Below are 20,740 nucleotides of genomic sequence, written 5' to 3'. Positions count from 1 at the left end.
CATGAACCCTACAGAGAATCTGAGGTAGTGTCAAGGGGAACACGAGAAACAACTGCTGACTGCGTGATAATATGTGACTGGTATCCATAATTCTGTTAATACACAAATGACACAGTGTCTATAACAAGGAAGTGCATGGAACACTACTCTGGCAAAAAGCATAAGCAGTAAAACATGGCAAAAAGCAGGTAGGGATGCCGGTCCCAAGGCACAATGGATGTTCAATCAAAAATGTATTATGCACTGTATAAAAATACATGAATAGCTAACCACATGCATGCAATCTTGCAGCTGATTCCGTACAGTACAGTTACCAGCACTAGCACGCTGGCAAACTCGGTTCTCCAAAGTACACAGCAAAAGTTCAAATACTTCAGCAGCATCAAGCAGATTCCACTTCCAAAATATTAAGAAAAGGGGGAAGTTTCAAAAGGCATGGCGACTCTCATGAAGGAATGAATGGACTTGACCAGTGACCCCAGCTGTGACTTCTGATCACATGTGTAAAAAGGAAACAAAGGGTAGAAGCCTTAAAATGCTTCAGATGGAAATATAATTCAGCTGAATGGACAATGCGGGAAAAAAATCATTCTATATCTTATGTATGTATGTATTTATGTATGTATGTATGTATGCATGCATACGTGTATGTATGTATGTGCATTTTCCTCCTACTAAAAATAGATTTTTGTAAATCCTATTCAAAATGCTGGTAATAACACCAGATATCAGCGCAGGGGGTCACTCAGAGATTTGAGCAGCCCAGGTCTTGCCAGTGGCTATATATACCCTGACATGTGAGTGAATGGAGGACTGCTGATGTCTGTGAGCGCCACGCTGACTTCTCCTCCCTTCCCTTCGTTCCTCGTGCATGAGAGGTTGCACTGGTTGCCAAGTTGCTTGGGACTGGAATGGCTCTCTTACCTTCTTTACTATCCTACCGAGCCACAGTTGGCCTTTGTCCAATCTTGCCTAAATACTGGTTAGATGCAGTTCAACATTTCCTCTCAGACAATCCACTGCCTAGCCCATGAGGGAGTGCGAAGAAAGTAAATAACAAAGGGTTTACAGCTGGATTAGAAGGAAAAAGAAAATGAGCGACATGGTTACACAGAGCTGGCAAACAGAGACAAATAAAAGATCAGAGTACCATATCAAAAAAAATGTGACTCATCAATACGCTCGTGAAGAGATGAAGTGTTTATAGTTTTGTTTGTCCCAGTCCCTTAATTAATGCTTTCAAAATAATTTTGTTAACCAAACCCCTTTAACAATATTATCAAAAGCTGCAGAAATTATTTTTTGTTTTATTCTTTGTGGAATAATTTATTTGGTTTTTTTTTTGGTTTTTTTTGGGGGTGTTGTTGTTGCTTAGGACCTTTGTGCCAGACAACACGACCAGGTTTCTGCAAGATGAAAATCAGGGAATGAAGCATTTATCAAGATCACCATCTGTTGGTGACTCACAAGAGAGGCAATAAAAGCAGCGTTGACCTCGACAGGACTGAAACCGCTGGCCACAGTGATTGATGATGGAGTCTGTGCAGCTTGCTGGCACGATTCTTTATTCATTGGGCTGATGATTTGCTCAATTAGGTACCATTATTGTTTGAAATAACTATCAATCACGACCATTCCGCTCGGGGACGTGGCGGGAAGCGTTACACACAAACACAAGTGGTCTGAGGCCAATGAATGACTTTTTGTTTTTCAACACACCTGCTTCCTAAACATTTACAAAAAGTCCTCGCGCTGCACTCGGCCTTACCCTCGTCACAATGGCAACAGCGCAACTCATACCTGACCAGTAGAACGATTCCACACTGCTGATGAAGCACAGTTGGCCTCGATTTAAATGTTTCACTTATCTGACGACGATCTTACATTACGCGCTATTAGATTATCGGGAAATGCTACGTATGAAATCAGGCTGCGGTGACTCACTCACCAACTCGTCAGAGGTATGCCGTCACTAATGCATTTTAAACAGCTCAACAGAAAGACATCTCTGCATTGTTGGAACATGTTTCATATCGGACTGGAGAAGAAAAGAGCTGTGAGTTCAGAAAGAGCACCCAATAAAAGAAAAATACACCACATGACTGAGAGATTTATCCTCCAGCATGGAGAAACTCTGCAGGGGTGATGGACATGAAGCCTTATAGAATTGTTGAAAACCAAAGACTTTTGAAACTTTCACGGTATATCTGGTACCTTAATATGCACAATGAAACAGGTGCCTGACGGAGCTGTTTTGGTGTAACACAGTGTTGACAGTAAATGGGTAAAATGTTGTTCACTTACTTTTTGAATCTATCGTCGGCATGACAATGACCATTTTTCTAGAAGCATGAGCCTGCGATGGCAAAATTAGAAGGCAGTGACGTGCAACTTCACCTTTTCTTTTTCCATTTCTGTGAGTCACTGGTAAAGTTGTAAAACACAGAGCGTTTATTTATACTTCCCCCTGCATTCGCCTCGCAACTTGGGGCCTATTCATCTCTGCCGTGGAGTCCTTGTCCAAAACTTCCACATCAACAGAAACTGGGGATGTGTTCTGCCAGACGGGGAGTGAGTGCGAGTAGTTACCTGCCGTGTTTGTAGCTGTGTGCTTCAGTCCCCGCCGGTCACTCTGGTGCAGCTCATTCTACTACTGCCACCCCTCGTGACTCTAATGACTCCTGTGGAAATAGAAACGTGACACAGGACAAATACTATTTAATCATTCAGACAGCAAGATAAAAAAAAACAAAAAAACAAAAACAATTGAAAATAAAGGAACAATAATTATATCTTTGTGAAGGTTCTCAGTCGTCCAGGTCATTTTAATGAAGAAGGGTTAAGTTGAGGAAACTGGACTTGTTCTTGCGATCTTGTTTAAGATTGCAAGAACAAGTCCAGTTCAACTTGATACTTAAATCGTTCAATTATCTGTAGGCAAGCAGGGTTACCAAACTCTTGTATATGACTGAACAGAAGACAGGAAATGCTGCACATACAAAGCACGTTTTGCCTCTTGATTTGAAAAGTAAATTAAGTGAAAAGTTCCAATTGAATATCCCTGTTGTGCATGAGCAATTAAAACAAAACAATGAGGCGGCCTTTAATTTTTAAGACCAACTCTTGTTGCTGCGCTTTAAAGTTAAGGTACGTCCGAGGGTGATGTTTACTCATGAGGCCGTCCCAACACTTCCTTCATAGCCCATAATTAGCCATCGCAACCAGCAGCTATAAATACTTTTACTTTGTCCGGTGCACACCTCACAGATAGAGCCTAGCCCGGCGGAAAAGTCCAACGCTCAGGAAAATCCACAAAGTTCCAACGCGATATTCCTTCTCTGTTAAGGTCGTCACCTTGGGAGAAAAAAAAATCCCAACAGCCGAGCAAACAGACAACTTAGCAGTTGTTGTTTTTTTTTTTTTTAACTGAAAAACAGGCACCTACTAAAAGAAAAAAGATTGGTGGTTAAGTTGGTTTGCGAGAGGCTCACCCTTGTTGCTCTGAGCAGTGGCACAGATAACAGACAGACGGCAACGGGTACGGGGCGCTACTTGGGAGGCGCTGGCCCCAATGTGACAGGATAGCATGAGCAGAGCGATCCAGAATGCCGCAGATCAAGTTACAGAGCCGGTAAATATAGCAGATGCCTATGACCTCCGCAGGTCACTCAACACTCGGTGGAATTCCAATTTGCCGTTGAAGGACTTGCATCAAGGCCTTTTTATAAGCCCGGCTGCCTGGGCACGGGCAGCAACACACCGACTCAAGAGAGCAGGACTGGCTGTTGTTCACAGGAACCGGTGAGGCTCGCCGCTCGCTTCGGAGGTTCATGATTTATTCGCAGTTCCTCCAGTAATAGTGCCACGGCGTATCAGATGGCAGTGACACTGAATACGCCGTCACAGGCCGTCACAGCGAGTCCTCTGCCCGCTGCCGCCGGTGCAAAACAATCACAGACACCAAGGGAAAATTGGCATTGGCGGTTGTGCGTCATTTCAACATTTTCTTCATTCATCAACATTCATTTTTAATAGATTCGGACATGAAATATTCTGGCTGCACATGGACTCGCATCTTTACAACCTCACATCCAAAAAGTGCACTGTCGCCTGTGTCCCATCTGAAATCAATGTATGGCAGGATGTAAAAGACACGGATGCAAGACAATGGTGGAAGCCGGCGGCGGCACCGTGGTGGTGGGATACAGCATTGCACACACAGGGAGAGCAGTGGACGGCGGTGGACGACAAGTGGACAGCAGTGGACGACACTGTGCCCCAAAAGCCCAACTAAATACACGAGCACTGCGGACATTTGCGAGCGATTCCGAACAAATATGGCGCAAAACGAGTGCAGTATGTGGAGGCCGGCTCGTGGAGGATGTGCATAACGTTGCCCCACACGTGATTAGATAACAGCCCAGACCCCAGCAGCGCCGCTCGCGCGGTGATGGAGCGCCGTACGTGAAGGGGGGCGGGGATGGAACACGGGACACGGCGAAAAACTTGGCGTCCTCCCACCTCACGTCCGATGAAACGAGCAAATGCCAACGGGGATTTTTTTGTTCTTAATTTTATTTATTAAAAATATAAGGAAGTGAATCGGGGGGGAAAAACTTGAGGCTTTATTCGTCGAAGTGGTTAGCAGTGAAGCCTAGCTACCCCGGAACGGCACCGGCGGAACCGTCAGAACTGCCTGCCGGGTTACGCCAGTGACAACCGCGCAGCTCGTGCGGTGTCCTGTTTCACTGGCAACGCAGAATTGTTTCAGTGATACAGTTTGGACTAGCGGATATTGTCAATTCTCTGTAAACGCGACTTGGTCGAACGAAACCGGAACTTTTAGTCCGGGTTTAGCTGTACATTTCCAGGAAGAACCGAACCGCGGTGCACCGCTGGTATTCCCAAAGTTGTTTTAAATTCTGCGCAAAAAAAAAAAAAAAAAAAAGCTGCTGTGTTTAGTAACCATTGGTGATTTACAAGGTTTCATTCAATAGTTAGGAACACTTGCTAAAAAATAATAGACATACGTGGTATTTCTGTGTATTATGCTACATTATCTGTCAGGGTGTTTGGTGGACGCTAGCCAACCACTGTAAATTCACTCACCTCACAGTTGGGAGCTCATCCCGATCCGACCGGGCATGGAAACGCCCCCCTCTAAAGTAGCTTTCCGGGGGCTTTGCGTTCAAGTTTCTAAACCATCACCGACGTCCGAGCGCGGGACCGACGGCGGAACGCGCAAGAAGACGACGTAGCCGTGGGGTTTATGCAGGATAACGCCGCTAACGAACCGTAACGCCGTCCCTGTGCAGTAGTGGAGTTCGGTGACCAAGTAACGGTTCTTTTCGCTTTAACAGTGACGTCAGTCCCGTAACAAAGCCTCTCGCTGATTGGCGCATATCTCTGCGTGCGCGTCACCAGCCAAAGGCAGCGAACCGCCTCCTACACCCATCTCCAAGGTGATGAACGTAAACATCAGAGATTTCTTTCATTGAAATAAATAAATAAATAAATAAATAAATAAATAAATAAAACGATTGTGACTTAATCATCAAGTCTTTTTATTTAATTGCTTTTATTTTTATTTTTACGACATTACATTACGACCTCTCTTTTAGAAAATACTAAAACATACATAACTATAGAAAACCATACTTCAGTAAAATGATCAAATTCAAGAACAGTAGCTACCATCTATATTGGTTGTTCAACTATATGAACATTACTGAAGTCATGATCTTTTCTTTAGTTTCTTTAATTGCAAAAATAATTTATGTCATTATATTTACGTTTACTTGATTATGCTTATTTTCTTCCCAGATTTGTGATCAGAAGTAAAATACTTAATCAGTACACACAATGTAGAAATTACTAAATACAAGACCGATTGTTATTGGATCATTTATCTTATTTGGAAAATGTTTGTCTGGTGCTTATGTATTTTCATCAAAACAACCAATTTACCTTTTCTTCACACATGCTCTATGTTATTTGAGTCTTACACTTCACGGATCAGATCTTTCATTGATTTTTTTTATTTTTTTTTGTTCTGGCACTCAAGCAGTCACTTAAGCTTGAGTGTGCGAGCATCTGCACAGGAGTGAATGAGTCATAAAATAATACTGCAGTACAGCAGTATGCGCCGTGCAACACATCCAAAATCCCTGACAGGACTCCAAAAATGCTGCAGTGAATGAAACAAACATGCTGCAAAGAGCGAAGGGGGGAGGCCCGTATTTATTTATTCATTACCATTCAGTGGTGCATCATCTCTACATACATTTATACAAGAAAGATGACTCATCCATTCCCTTCAATACTACATATAGAATCCGGGACTGTATTATGCTTTAGTTTTCATCAAAAACAAAGTGTACTGCAAACAGTTGAGTGGACTGTTTGTGTTATGTTAACATTAAAATCAAAGACAGATAGTTTTCTGAGTACCACATACGCTCTGTCGTACGTCTTCTAAGAGCAGAAAATACTACTACTACTACTAATAATAATAATAATAATAATAATAATAATAATAATAATAATAATAATAATAATAATAATAATTTTCAAGGCACCCAAAGTGCTTATGAGTGTATTTACCGGCAAATCCAAAAAGCAAATATCTATTTAGTTTCAACGGCAGCCAAACCTTTAGAGCAGTGTTTAATATTGATGATGATGATGATGATGATGATGATGATGATGATGATATAACGTGAGACATTTAATTCAAAATGCAATTGAAACATCCAACGGTTTTTAATACATTCTGACACACTGATGCTATGCCTGATACTATGTATCATTCTTTTGCCTCTAAAGAACATGACCCTATATAACATAATTAAAGGACGAATAAAAGGTGGCTCTCAGAGGTCCAAACAGTTTGCCTCCCAGTCTAGTGACTGACTACAATACCTGAAATATAACATTGCTGCACTAGAAGAAGAACGCAGAACACATTAAAAAGAGAGTTTACACAGTGCCGGAAGATGTTAAAGGGTTGATTGATCATTCAGCTTATCATTCAGAACTAGCTTTCGTAGGTAGTTCGTATACATGGATAACTCAGATAAGGAATCCTACAAGAATGTTATTGTATTTTTTATTTGTATTTTTTTGTTATTTGATCACAACAGTTTGAGCTGATCTTAAACGGGATTATTACCACATGTAGCAATGAGATTTTTATTCATTCTGTCAGCCACAGATCTGATCAAACCCACTTACATGCAAGAAATTCTGTGAGGGAATTTTAAGCAATTGTTCAGAAACAATAACTGTTTTGCCATTCATCCTGATGTCTTATTGGTAATTCTCAATACAGACAGACAAATTGCAAAATAAGTTTTAGGGGATTTCATTGGTGAAAAATGCCTCGCCAGCACAGTTGACTCGTAGCTGGTTACACAGACAGCAACAAAAAAGAAAAAGAAATAAATATCCAAAAATAATAAATAAATTACCAATAAAGATTCACAAAGAGTTCATTGGAAATTATCTAAATTAATTTAACAATTAAATAAATTTACACAAACACTATAAAAAACATTTCAGTATAAAACAAAAATCCAATATATCAATTATTCCACATCTCTTGTTTCAACACATTAGGAACTTTTTCATCCCAAAGGTGAAAACAAAGAAACAAGTAAACCTTCTTCATACTGGTGCATACTACATATTCTGACTGCATATACATCTCATACTTTATACCACAGACACTTCAACTCAATACTAAAGTCGGTGCCAGCACTGTATTCCGGCTTTCTGAATACTGGTTTCTATGGCTGTTCACGTTTAATAACATTTTAATCTGCACTATATGCTTAAACAGGTCTACGTCAGGATAATTAGTCTTTTCACGTCACCTGCCGTGTGTCAGTGCTTCACCATCATATATATATTTTTTTTATAAATACACCTTTAAGTGTTCAAGTATAGCAGTTGTGTTATAATATTTAAGTGGTTTATTATGATAGTGAAGAAAGAAACAGTGTTGCATTTAAATACTTGAGCTACTTCTATGTTAAGAGGGTAAAAAGTATTGTCAAAAAGACACTTTGTAAATGCTTGATTTTCATCAATAGGTGAGTTGAGGGTAAAGGCAAACCACATGTTTGTTTCCAAACTGCCGCTTAATGAATATTTGATATTGTGGCCGGACGAATCAGTGGTGTCCAGTGCCGTAATGCTGTGCATTGTCAGGAATCTCCCACTAAGATACATCACTAGCTATAGGAAAAATCAATAGCACCAAACATCAATGCTCCTCTTATACAGGGTGATGACTGAATAATAAAATCAATACGGACAGCATACGTTGATCAAAATGATAACCTATCTTTGGTTGCTATATTTGCATGGTGAAGTGATGTATTCTGGGGCAACTGCTTATTTCACAGTACAACAGGAAAGGGGAAACGTAAATGTATAACCAAACTGAGAGCTCTGCGCGTTGAGGAAAAAAAGCTGTATTAGTATAAGTCTGAACATTGACGTGTAAAGACACAAGTTAAACTAGTGATGGTCCATGAAAAAAAGATCATAGTCAATGAACTGAGGAAATGATGCTAGACTAATTGCAGTACAAACATTTCTCTTCCCATTTTTTATCCCCCACAGAGGGCTGCCCAAAAGGATCCCTTCAAAATAAAAGCAGCTCAGCTCTGAGTTAGTTCAATTTTATCCTGACATTTTGAGCCTGTCAATTAAGTCCCTTTAAATAAAAAGTCACTCTTCAAATTACTTTGCCTATTCCACTTTTCAGCCAGAAACCAGCCCTTTGTCGCAAACATACATACTGATACATCTCACGACTTTTAGAGGCATTCAGAGTCGATTCCACCCTCTCAACAAAGTCCCGCAGGTCTGTGCTAGCAGTCTCATTCTGTCACTGAGGACTCCAGAGTATGCGTGAGGAGCTAATATGGACTGGTGACTTTGGGGTCTGCTCTGCCTCCCCTCTTAGCTCCCTGCTCAGCGCCGCAGCTCAGTGCGCTGCCCACGTTATTGCCCACGTTGCACTTGGTTCACCTGGGCGGTGACTTTAAATCCAGGCGGACGGAGCGCTCTGCCCTTTTAAAGCAGAAAACCCATGACCTCATGCCTGGAGGTGCTGACTCCTTGTCCGCCGGCATGCTGCCGCCTCACTTTAATTAAGCCGACGGGGGGAAAAAAATAAACAAACGAAGAAATAAAAACGACAGTGTCTGCAAAGACTCAGCGGCCTGTGAACCACGAAACCATTTTCCCCTGCCATGCACTAAAAGAATCTCTGTGAAGAGCAGAAGCTGCTCTGACCAGTTTCAACACCCACTGTGACATTTGTAACACTTGATCGCACTATTACAGACAGACACTTTTAAGGAAAGCACGTACTCTCTCTTTAAGTAGAAAATGAAAAAAGGGAAATGTTTAAATCACATCGTAGGCTATGGTTTGGAACAGGTTCTATGTGCGTTTTACCAAAGGAAAGATTGCAGATGTTAGATCTCCGGGCACAGGATTGGGCTTCATTATGACACACAACATGTAAAAAAACCAAAAACAAACAAAAACACCCAACAGCCAATCAAATAAATGCTGGACTTTGTTCAATACTAACAAATTAAAAACTAATTTCACCACCGAAACCATTCAGTCATACAGTGAGTTGAGTTTCCCTCTGAGGGCAGCCGTACTTTCAGTTGCACGTACATGACAGAAACTAATACTTGGAACGGTTCATAAAAAGAAGCCTGTTGGACACAAGACACTGGAAACAGACTTCCAGGCCCTCTGTCCTGTCAGTGAGAGGAAACTAGGTGCGTTTATGAGCATCTCTGTAAGAAGCACACTCAATACTTCAATTTTAACTGATGGAAAACTATTTTGAAACATCTTCAAGGATTTCACATCTGTGCATTCAATGTTAAATGTCACTCTGGTGGTTGATTGTCAGTAACACTTGGGACGGTAACTTTTTTTCTGTCTGCTGGCTCAATGCAGTAAATGAAGTGGAAGTGGAAAAAAATACAGAAACACGAAAAACAAACAAACAAACCTGAAAACATTATTTTCCACAATCCTCTGTTTTCACTGTGAACTCGGCTCTTTGAACTTTGATGTGGGCCTGATTTTTCCTGTAGCAACGACCACCTCGCTTCCTGATGCCGTCCCCTACTGTGTTGACGCGTGTCGCCGGATGAGCGCAGCGCCGCCTTGGAACCGGGTGAGTGTGTGAGAACTGTGGACAAGCCAGCGGTGTTGGATACTTACCCACGCGAGTGCTATAAAGCTAGAGATAAGAGACAGAGCTGCTTTGCTGGTATAGCGGTGCCCTCCCTCCTGTCTGCTGTGTGGCGACTGGCTGAGCACTCGCTCACATTTTATTTCCCCCTTGAAGATAGATTAGTCCACAAGCTAACCAGACGCATTTCCAGCGAGTGCCTCCCAGCAGTCCGATGTCTTTTACGATGGTGCTCAAATATGTTGCGTATTTTCCTCCCTCCGTCCCGAAACGACGCTGCTCCATTTTCCTTCTTTTGGTCAGTTAACCAATAAAAATGTAATTTAGAATGAATAATTGATCCATTAACCAACCGGTCAATCCGTGTTTCAAACCCGATGAAGTGGTCAGACGCCGACGGTTCACTTGGTCTTGGGCACCACCATTAACTCGTCGCCATCCTGGATGCCGTAGGAGTGCAAAACGCGGGTGTTGTACTTCATTTCCTCGGGGCCGAACGCGCTGCACTTGTCGATGTAGTAGAGCCGCATGCTGTTGGTGGACAACTGGACCACCCTGGTCAGCTGCTTCTTCAGCTCGGCCACCGTCTGGTCCAAACGGATGTTCAGCTGAGACGAAGAGAAAAAAAATACTTGCTAGATTTGATCTGAAATTAGTTGTATTACTTTGTCTAAGTCGGCAACATCAATCAATCAATCAGTCAATCAGCCAATCCATCTATCTATCTATCTAACTATCTATCTATCTATCTATCAGACCAACAGACCTGTTCAACTTTCTCCTCACACTGAACCTCCACTCGCGCACGGCATCTGGGTCGGAGGTCAATCTCGGCGAGTGGTTCCAGCCTTCCATACTTGGTAACCAGTGAATGGTACCTTCAGAAAAAAAAAAAAAAAAAAAAGGCACATTGCACAGTCAGGCTTCAGGCATAACATGAACTTTGACACACTGTGTGATTGGTCACTTCAGTCATGCATCATGAGCAGGAGGTGGCAGAAGAATTCACATCCTGTACTTGAATAAAAGTGTGGATACTTGTGTAGAAGAAAGCAAGCACAGATTTGAAATGTACTTAAAGAAAAGGTAAAAAATTAACATAAACAACTAAACAAACAAAAACAAAACTTCTGTACAAATGTAGGGACAAAAATACTCAAGTGAACTTCATATATCTGAAAATAGACTTAAGTACAATAACAAAGTATCTGTACCACTGCTGTTAGCTCCTTTAAAACAATTATCCGGAGAGGAAATTGGCTAAAATGACAAGCAATTCATTAATTGCTAATTGACTAACTATTAATTAACAATCTATGTAAAAAGATGTACCTCTCTATATTTCAGATAATACATGCCGTCATTTGAAAGTCTCAATAAACATATACTATTAAAAAAAGAACTACATGACACACAGCGAGAGCACAGCTCCGTTCACACCCTCCTCGTTTGATGTTGTGCTTGAACATTTCCCTGTAACCGGTGGGAGCGGCGAGAACACAAACAACAAGGGGCCCCACAGTGTGTCCCAGTTCCTGCTTCAGGTCCCCTGTGGATAGTTCCTAGATATTTGACGTGAGCAGACGGCGGCATACCTGTAAGGCAGCTCCTCTTCGGGGTGGTCGAAATGATAGCGGATGAAGAACCTCTCAGCGTCCTCTCGCTCACTCTCAGTCACAACACTGCCGTTTAGCAGCGATATCAACGGAAGTCTGAGGGGAGGCACGCACACGCACACGCACACGCGCACGCACACACACAGAGAGTGATGGATGAATTCGATTATTGCCTCACACACTGCGCGCTCCCTCGGGATTAGCGAGCAACAAAAACAACCTTCGTCCTATTAATAAAGTTGCATAACGGCGAGCGCTGAGCCTCACTGTGCTATGATGAGGCTGCGTCGCTCAGCGTTTGTGTGGGCCTCCAGCAAGGGGATGCCCTGCAGCCGCACCTCCTCCAGCTTGGGGAAGAAGTTCAGCTTCTCGATGTCGTCCCATTGGTTGAGACCTGGTGAGTTACGTTTGGAAAAGGTAGTTAAAGTCATCAAAGCAGGGAAAACTAAAAAAAAATAAAGATATGAAGGTAATAAGGAGCAACCTGATAGCATAAGACGCAAATCGTCTTGATGAGTCAGCTTTGGTGACCTGGTGATGTTTTGGGGTTTTGAATTGTATATGTGACGTTGACTCTATTAGTATCATTATTATTTCACCATTCTGGTCTTTATTTGTCCATTTTGTTTTTTGTTTTTGTTTGTTTTTTTTTGTTTGTTTTATTCTGTTTTCCTTTTGTCCTCAATTTATTTATTTTTCTATTTTCCTTGTCTTTGAGCAGTTAGGAACATACACATAAGAATAATCTTCTTTTGTTCCTTTTTTACATGTCATGTCAGAAGAGAGGACTTATTTGATTATTATTATTGTATTATTATTGTGGTTGTTATTAAATTTCCTTTTATGTGTTGGTGGTGTTATGACAAATAAAATAAAATGAAATAAAAATGAGAAAGCCAGAATTGTTTTGTTAGAAAAACTGACTCTCGAATTAAGATTAAAATATAATTGCAAGGAAAATTTCCTGTGCCTTAAACAACAAAGTCTTTCACAGTATAACTATTTTTCAAATTTGACAAGGTGTCCTGCTAATAAACATTTCTTAATATAAAACCTTATAGCACATCAAAACATGTCTGCATCTTCATAATGTTCCGTTCACACCGCTAAATTCTATAAATAGATTCACCGCTCATTTGTCCTAAAATAGAAACAAGTCCTGAGATAAAAGCTGTTGCGACGCGCCACAAATAACATAAAGTGTTCAGGAGCGATGACGTGTATGCACGTGCTAATTTTACCAGCTGTTACGAAGTCATCAGAGACTCTGACGAGACCCTAACAGACTCTTACGGGTATCCAAAGCTGAAGAGTCCCCCCTCCTCTCATTGTCCCACTGACCTGAGTTGTGCAAGTTGATGCTGCGCAGGTTGGGGAAGAGACGTGGCAGGATGTCTTTACTGTCCTGAATGGACGCCAGGTTGTTGTTGGCCATGACCAGAGTGTCCAGGCTGGGGAACATGGAGCCAAACTTGCGGACCTCTGCCCAGTCCTTGAGGCTGTTGTCGGTGATGTGGAGCAGGCGCAGGGAGGGGCAGGCCACGCTGGAGGCACTCACACTGCTGTACTCGTTAAGGCACAGGAACAACTCCTCCAGACTGCAGGGGGCAGCAGAGAAAAAAGGGACATTGATTTGTTACAGCGGTCAAGTAAAAAAAAGAAAAAACAGTTGTTTACTTGTTCAATTTAGTGAATTTGAGAAAAGTAGATTTTTGACAAGCACACTGAAATATGTGATTGGGAAGTGAATGCAGACAAAAGGATTGGATGGAAGCAGATGATTGGCTCAAAGAGCCCAAAGGAAGAGAAGACCGACGCGTGTAATTGTCAGTGCTGTAACGTTGTGCGGCGCAGTCAGGTTAGGATCACCTATTCAGTCTGCGGCTCTCAGTCAAGGTGTTGAATAATTCAGTGAAAAGTTGACGCTTCAAAATATCAAGTGGTTCTTGCCGAGGTTCCAAATGCAAAATGTCAATCCATATCATTCCGCGGACGTCGTCGGAAAACTCTTAAATAACGAGAACACCAATCGCGCAGTTTATTCTGAGTTCGCTGGGACCTCTGAACATAAAAAATATAATTAGTTGGAGGTAAATTGTAGCTGAAGTGCCGGCGCCTCGAAGGAACATCCAGAGTTGAGCTTCAGCCCGCTTGAGGAGCAGGTGTCCGCGGTCCTGTGGGGGAAGCGAGAGCCGAACGGAGTGAACTGGTCTTCTTACTCGGGCATCTCCCTTGTGAGCAGCAGCACCGTCTCCCAGGGCACTTGAGTGTTATTGAGGACGAGCCGTCGCACTCGGGAAAAGGCTTCGGCACACTGCGGCTCAAGTGTCATCCTTGCCAAGGGGTTGGAGCTCAGGTTTAGAAACTCCAGATTTGGCATGTTGGACACAATTCTGCTGATCTGGAAATAAGACAGAAATCAATGTTTATTTTATTTATCTTTTTTTGCCCAAAGGATTATCATAAATCTGTCTCACCAAACTGTGCCTGGTGACTGACTGTAAAGGTTCTGCAGCACTAAACCAGACTTAAACCTGTGGAGTGCTGTGAATGTTTCATATGGTTGCTACGTAAAGAACAGTTAACTTTCTCACTTTCGAACTTTCGAACTTCATTCCTACTTCCAAATGCACTGAACCTACAGATCTACGCTACTGTATTATGGTAAATGCTCTACAGAAAAATTTGCTATTTTTTTATGCTTCAGTCCCTGTAGCTTTAAAAAAAAAAAAAGAAGAAAAAAAGACAATATTAATCAGTGCATTAGTACAATGTTGTTCATGAAGCAGGGGCCTGTATCACAAAGCAGGATTTTCTCTTGGCGAGATAGCTTCAGGGTTCACCCCAGGTTTTCTGTCTCACAAAGCTGGTTCAGATCTTATCAGCGTACATCGCCACGGTAACTTACCCCAAACTTGCTCTCAGGGTTAAAAACTTATCCTATAAGAGCATCACTCATTGGCCAATTAGGTATTCAGAAAAAATAAGTTTGTGTTCATTCCAACAACCAGACAGAAGAGCAGATACTGTGAGGAGAGTGTTTGTATCGTTCGGATCGTTTAAAATAATAAATGTTATCGCTTCCTTCCTCCAACACATTAATTGTGTAACTATATAGAAGGAGAATATATTTTTTAAGAGATCATCAGGATAATTTTATTCAGTTTTGTTTTTCGTGGCGTCAGCCATAAGCTTTAGTGTGGCACATACGGAGTCAGGACATTAAAAAGGCCACACCCGGCATAATGAGGTTTTTTGTCTTTATCATTTTGTATCTTTATTCTAAATCTCTCGTTATCTGAGGGGATGAGATGATAATTGAAATAAATGCAATCTGTCTGCATAAAATTCATTCACGGTGTGATACCACTTCAAACTTTTACGCTGCCCGTTATGTAGCCAGGTATTTCCTCTCCTACTGGCAACCGCCAAGGTACTGACTTTTTTTTTTTTTTTTTTTTAGTTATTATGTGTCTCTTTTTCATATTTATGTAAAATCTGCTTTTTTTTGCTCCTCACAAAGTGAAGTACGCCGCTCTCTCTGCTCGCTCACCAGTGCGCTTCTCCATTGCGATTGGTCTATTGTCCAGAAACCCACCTTGTTAAACCTAGCTGACCCACCTACGATAAGACAATTGTCAGGGTAAGTCAACGGGGTAAGTCCCCGATAAGTGGAGTGACCCAGGAAAAGTTCATCTTGCTTTGTGATACGGGCACCAGGAGAAGAAATGTGCATCTTAAATACAATGAACAAAAAGTGTGAGTGTATTTATGTTTGAACGTTGATGGCCACTGAATAAGACGAAAGCATTTTTGACATTGGCGAATGGTTAATTTAGAAGCCACTTAGCAGTTCCCTGGATTTGACAATCAATGCTGCAACTGTTTTTAGGTTTTCATCATAAAAAAACAAACACAGTAACTATCTGTTTTTGTTTCTGTCTGTTTTTTTCATGGGGAAAAAAAGTATAAAAATAGGGTACAGCACCTCACGCCAGTCCTGCAGATTGTTGTGGGACAGATCCAGCTCCATAACATGGGAACAGAAGGCAGCAATCTCACCCTGGTCTCCTGCCCTGCTGATCCCACAGCCACTCAACACCAGCACACTGGGCAGGTTCAGTCGGTCTGGCGGTAAGGAGCAGAGCAGAGATTAATGAGGATGAGTCAGACTGCAGGGGATAAGGACCAGAAAAACAACAGATTTATTTTTCTGTGGACTTAAGGTTCCCTAGAAAAGTTCCCTCGACACAAAATAACTGTAAACCTCGTAATTCAGTGCCCTGCTTACATTTAGGATGCAGAATGTTCAGTGTCTTGAAACAAGGAAAGTATGGAAGTACTTAGAGGGGGAGTAATATTACTTGGAAATAAATATTCAGTGATGCTACTCCGGCAATCAGACCCTTGAAAACAATCTGGGAGGGTCCAAGTCTGGAAGCTGCACACTGGAGACAAAATCTCTCTGGTGCACTGCCAGATGGAAAAGCTATCTGCTCCACATTAACCCAACTTCCTGTACGCACACGTTCCTGAGCGCCCGTCATGCTCGCAAGATATCTTTATTCACCTGAGGCAGCCGACTGCATATCGCTTTGCTATTTTCTCAGACAAAATGAAGTTACTTGAGCTCTATTTTTTCCTTGGATTTCATTATGGCGACTTAACTGCATTTTGAAATGGAAAGAGTTGTTCTGCGCCACACAAACATTTATTATAGATTCCGGCTGGGCCTGCACTGAACCGGGTATTTACTTGGATATAAGAGTGACTTCACACGCATCATCGACTTTATGTCAAAATGGACAAGGGTGGAAGATATGAAATCGATATCACTTTCTGCTGTCACGGCATTAAATCAGAGATATGATTCTGATTTTTCTCACTCGATCATATCCTGAAAGGAAAAAAAATGTTAAAGATTCAATTCAATTCAGTTCAATAACTGCAATCCAATCCAGTGTATCGACATTGTGGTGATACTGGATACTGCCTCCCTGTTCTAGATGGATAGATTCAGACTCAAAAAAAAAGTTGGGCAATGTACAGATATTGCCAGACTAAATATGATCTCGGATTACAGAAAAGTGATTTTCTAATGCTCCAGAGTGTTTCAGTCTTTGCCCATTATTTTTTTCATGCATTACTGAAATATCGTGCAAATATTAGCAAAAGCTTTGCGATAGCAATTCCGTCCATCACATCTGCAGAGGTATTTAATCAGCCCACCATGGGATGAGTTTCTTCAGCCATACCGAGTGTGGCTAATGCTTATCTGTTTATTTATCAAGCCAATAAGATGTCTTAATTGATCTGGAAGTAACTACAGAAAGATTCATGTGAATATTAGCAATTTCCTTATTCATGCTTTTATTGTGAAATTTCTGGGAGGTTGGATAGCTACTGTGTTGGGTTACTTCTGCACATTTCAATTTAACCAGGGTGCGTATTAATGCTAAGATTGATTCTGAGCTCACCTTTCATTGGTGAGCCTTGCGGGCCTGCGGTGGGAACCACTACCACCACCCCCATGCCGGGCCCTCTGCGGTAGGGAAAGTTCTCCGGACTGTACTTTTCACTCATCACCTCCACAAAGGATCGACCCCCGATGCCTTGAGATGGCTCCATGTCTCCGTTTGGCTCAGGCTTCCCTTCCTCGGCTGGTCGGCAGCAGAAGAAACGGACGGAAGTGTCAGTCACAGTGAACCAAAGAGGGGAATCACGACAAAAAGGGAAAAGATATATCGACTTCCAGCCGCCCCGCTGTTGTATAATGCAGCTTTTACTTGTACAGCCACCATAAAAGCATTGCAAGTCACTCTGCATTTATCACATCAAGCATGGACAGAGATCCTGAAACAAAAGTTGCCAGGCCAAATGATGTTGTAGAGCCACGCAGTACACAGGGAGGAGTGCTCAGCTCTCTATCTGCAAGCCACACAGACAGTATCCCCATTCTTGCTGCCATAAATTAACCTAAAAGAAAAGCACAAAAGCTGAACTTTTGGAAGGAAGCCGTCGTGCTGTAAAGGAAGGGCCTTTTGGCCTTTCTTATCACTTAACTTTCTGTAATTAGAAGGTTGAGGAACTGTCCTGAAAAGCTCTGGTGAACCGTTGCTTCCTGTAAGATCTGCCGCAGGCCGGCATGAATTATGTAGTGGTTTTGCAGAAATAAAAAAAATGGAATGATCCTGCTAAGTTCACTTGCAAAAACGGGGGACTGCTGTTAACTGTGGGGTGAGAGCAGTTTGTTTTCTTCAAGGGAATCAATCAAATTAATGACGGTAACATCTGTTGCCATAACAGAAATAATGAACCCACCGCCACAGCAGCGAGCTTGATTTCAGTGCACCTGCACATGAAAACAGTCGCGAGAGATGTGGCAGACGTGTCTTACCCAAAGAGACGTTCTCCTCGGTTTGACCAGTATCGCTGTCCGCTGTCTTAGCCTGCGTTTGGGCTAAGGGCCTGTCAACACAAGAAGGGGATGCTTTATTAATACAAGATAGATGTGATGGCGAAAATCCTGCACAACATCACAAGGCAACACTGTGTAGTTTGTAAGATGAAAGGCAAGGCCATAAACAAAGCGACGTCTCACTCCAGAGTGTCTGGCTTGCGCTGACAGACGTCTCCAGAAGGATCCTCGTGTCGAGGTTATGAAGACTCTGCTCTGATCAGAGAAGAGAAAAGAGAAATAAGGGAAACAAGTCATGTGAAAAAACCTCACATGACTTTGCAGAACCTCACACGGCTTTGCAGAGCAAAATGTCTCAGCGGAGTTACTTTTTAACAAACATCAATAAAATCAAAGTACAATGATGGCACAGTCGGGGCAACTTGTCCAGGGTGTCACCGTGCCTTTGGCCAAAGACAGCTGGGACAGGCTCCAGCAGTCATGATGACCTCGAGCACCAGGAAAAGCAGTGATGGATAGGGGTGGATGGATTATCACATATTTAATTTTCTTAGAAATTGAGGCGGTCCAAATACTGAAAAGGGGCAACAGTGCACATGGACACATCAAGCAATGGCAAAAGGGTTTCATGAAACATTAACAGAAAAGCTTAATGTTGTCATCTGTTTTGTAGCTGAAGACAGCTCCAGATGTCAATCAATAAAAAAGAAGATTGTGGCAACGTTAGAACAGCGAAAAATCAAAACAAAAACAAACGAAAACTGATTATATGCTCAGTTTTGCGTAGGCAAAAAGACACAAGTATAACTGAGATATGTTGCTTGTGCCGATATCCAAATTTCTAATAATAAAAAAAAGAGATACGGACTATGGGAGTGATGTGACGTGACGATGCGTAAATCTGCGCATCTGTACTGAAAGGCGCTCAAACGGAATTAATCTTCATCATCACTAATATGATTGGCAAACACACGTTTATAATTGTAGTACTTATTTAGCTGCGAAATTAACTTTTCCACATCTTTTGTTAGCCAGCTAACCAAACGTATCTCAGTAGAAAGTGAAAAGTTGTCATTCTACTGATTATTGCGAATGGGTCATTAAAAAAAAATAAAATAATAATGCATGTGTGCCGAAGTAACGGATATTTGAGTTTCGACAAAATAAATCGTCCCACTGTTGCGATGCTACGAGGCTGACATACAAGCAGGAACGAGACACATGAAAATCGACAATAACACGATCAGGGTTCTGGCTTCCTAGGAAGCGAGTAGGCTACCAAGTAGACGCGGTCGTCTATTTTCTGCGCATCTGGTTCTTGGTTAAACTAAAGAAGCTTTAATCGGCGAATATTTCAGGTAAACAGTGCGTTGTTGACAGCGGGGCAGGAGACAAGAGTCCTGTCCAGACTCAGTATCAGTCTGACCCACGGCAGCAGCAGCTCGATGGAGCCGCAGATGGATTATACGCGATATAAAAACACCTGCAATAAACTCTAGTGGTTGACAACGTGCCACATAAACTCATATCACCCTATTAAACGAAAGGGGTTGCGTTTTACATACCTTTAATTGCGAATTTGTATTTTTCTTGTTGATAAAAACAAACCAGCTGTCATTTTGCTCCCCCCGTTATCCCGGAAGTGACGTAGCTAGTAGATCGAACAGCTTTGTTTTTATTTATTTTTTTAGATTTATTAATTTAATCTATCAGCCGTTTTAAACGTAACGGCGTGTCTTTCAACACGGCTCGTTAACAAGCATTGGCAGCCCCCCAAAAGACAGACATTAATGTCTTTTGACTGATTGACCGCCGAGTATGTAGAATGATCATTAAAGCAACATTTATCACAGCCCGCCGACCACCGAGTTAAACAGTTGTCTTTTGTCGTAACAGTAAATCATTATCATGCAAACCTTTCTTTTTCGTTCACATGAAATAATGTCTGTTCAGCCACACGAAGAGGCAAAAAAAAAATCTAACTTCCTTTATTCCAAATGTGGAACGGCTCTAAAAATCGTTCCGTATTGGGCAAAAACGTACCTTTATACACTCAACATATTGAGTAATGTATGAAAATGATAAAATTGTAGACGGAAAGTGTGACGTTCGTTTTTTTTATAAACATCTGTTGTTGTGATAAATTATGAATAACAAAATCTAATTGACTAAAATGGGGTGGGGTGTAAATCAGTGTTGTAAATGTGCTTTTAAAGAACGATGCACATTTCTGCTGTTTTGCTTTGTTCATGCTTTGCATAGTGGAGGAAAATAACTCCAATAGATCAGCATTTTAGAAGAATAAACCAACACCATTTTCAATTTATTTTATTTTATTTATTTTTTTTACACTTTCACAGACCTGACCTCTGTTTGATTTAGTAATAATTCCTGGCTGGCGCCGTGGATTTAATTTGCAGTGGCTTTGTTTTTTCACTTTGAAGTTCAGTGAGTGAACCGTTGAGTTCTTAG

The 20,740-nt window shown here is 41.7% G+C and overlaps 2 protein-coding genes across 3 annotated transcripts in view; both read right to left on the bottom strand.

The window, feature by feature from the left end:
- The window catches only part of usp2a (ubiquitin specific peptidase 2a), a 36,647-nt gene extending 31,333 nt beyond the window's left edge, over positions 1-5,314 (bottom strand). Inside the window, exons 1-2 of one of the 2 annotated variants that reach the window (XM_076035970.1) lie at positions 5,110-5,314; positions 2,590-2,681 (exon numbers count right to left, since the gene is read on the bottom strand). The gene's annotated coding sequence lies outside the window, so the exon portion shown is untranslated. Of the gene's footprint in view, positions 1-2,589; positions 2,682-3,260; positions 3,406-5,109 lie in introns of those variants that run through there. The other variant, XM_076035971.1, reaches the window with a different exon arrangement.
- Positions 5,315-10,382: 5,068 nt separating this feature from the next.
- On the bottom strand, positions 10,383-20,024 carry tbcela (tubulin folding cofactor E-like a). The gene is made up of 11 exons (XM_076035975.1): positions 19,834-20,024; positions 18,452-18,518; positions 18,248-18,318; positions 17,328-17,510; positions 15,839-15,978; positions 14,070-14,251; positions 13,192-13,448; positions 12,118-12,244; positions 11,830-11,946; positions 11,001-11,112; positions 10,383-10,842 (listed from the first exon to the last, which is right to left on the bottom strand). Exons 4-11 carry the CDS (start codon positions 17,476-17,478, stop codon positions 10,636-10,638), a joined length of 1,293 nt encoding a protein of 430 aa, XP_075892090.1. The 5' UTR covers positions 17,479-17,510; positions 18,248-18,318; positions 18,452-18,518; positions 19,834-20,024; the 3' UTR covers positions 10,383-10,635.
- Between the last annotated feature and the right edge of the window lie 716 nt (positions 20,025-20,740).

The sequence above is a fragment of the Nelusetta ayraudi genome, unplaced genomic scaffold, assembly GCF_046127955.1.
Source record: "Nelusetta ayraudi isolate G7.1 ecotype Tasmania unplaced genomic scaffold, CSIRO-AGI_Nayr_v1 ptg000048l, whole genome shotgun sequence".
Lineage (NCBI taxonomy): Eukaryota > Metazoa > Chordata > Actinopteri > Tetraodontiformes > Monacanthidae > Nelusetta > Nelusetta ayraudi.
This window is presented reverse-complemented; position numbering and strand designations above follow the sequence as displayed.

Bases quoted from the DNA above. Each gene is read 5' to 3' on its own strand.
- tbcela (XM_076035975.1), bottom strand. From the start codon at position 17,478: ATGGAGCCATCTCAAGGCATCGGGGGTCGATCCTTTGTGGAGGTGATG. The intron at 13,449-14,069 runs GTAAGAAGACCA...TGCCCCCTGCAG, and splicing joins CTCACAAGGGAGATGCCCGA to TCTGGAGGAGTTGTTCCTGT. The intron at 12,245-13,191 runs GTCAGTGGGACA...GTAACTCACCAG, and splicing joins CATCAACTTGCACAACTCAG to GTCTCAACCAATGGGACGAC.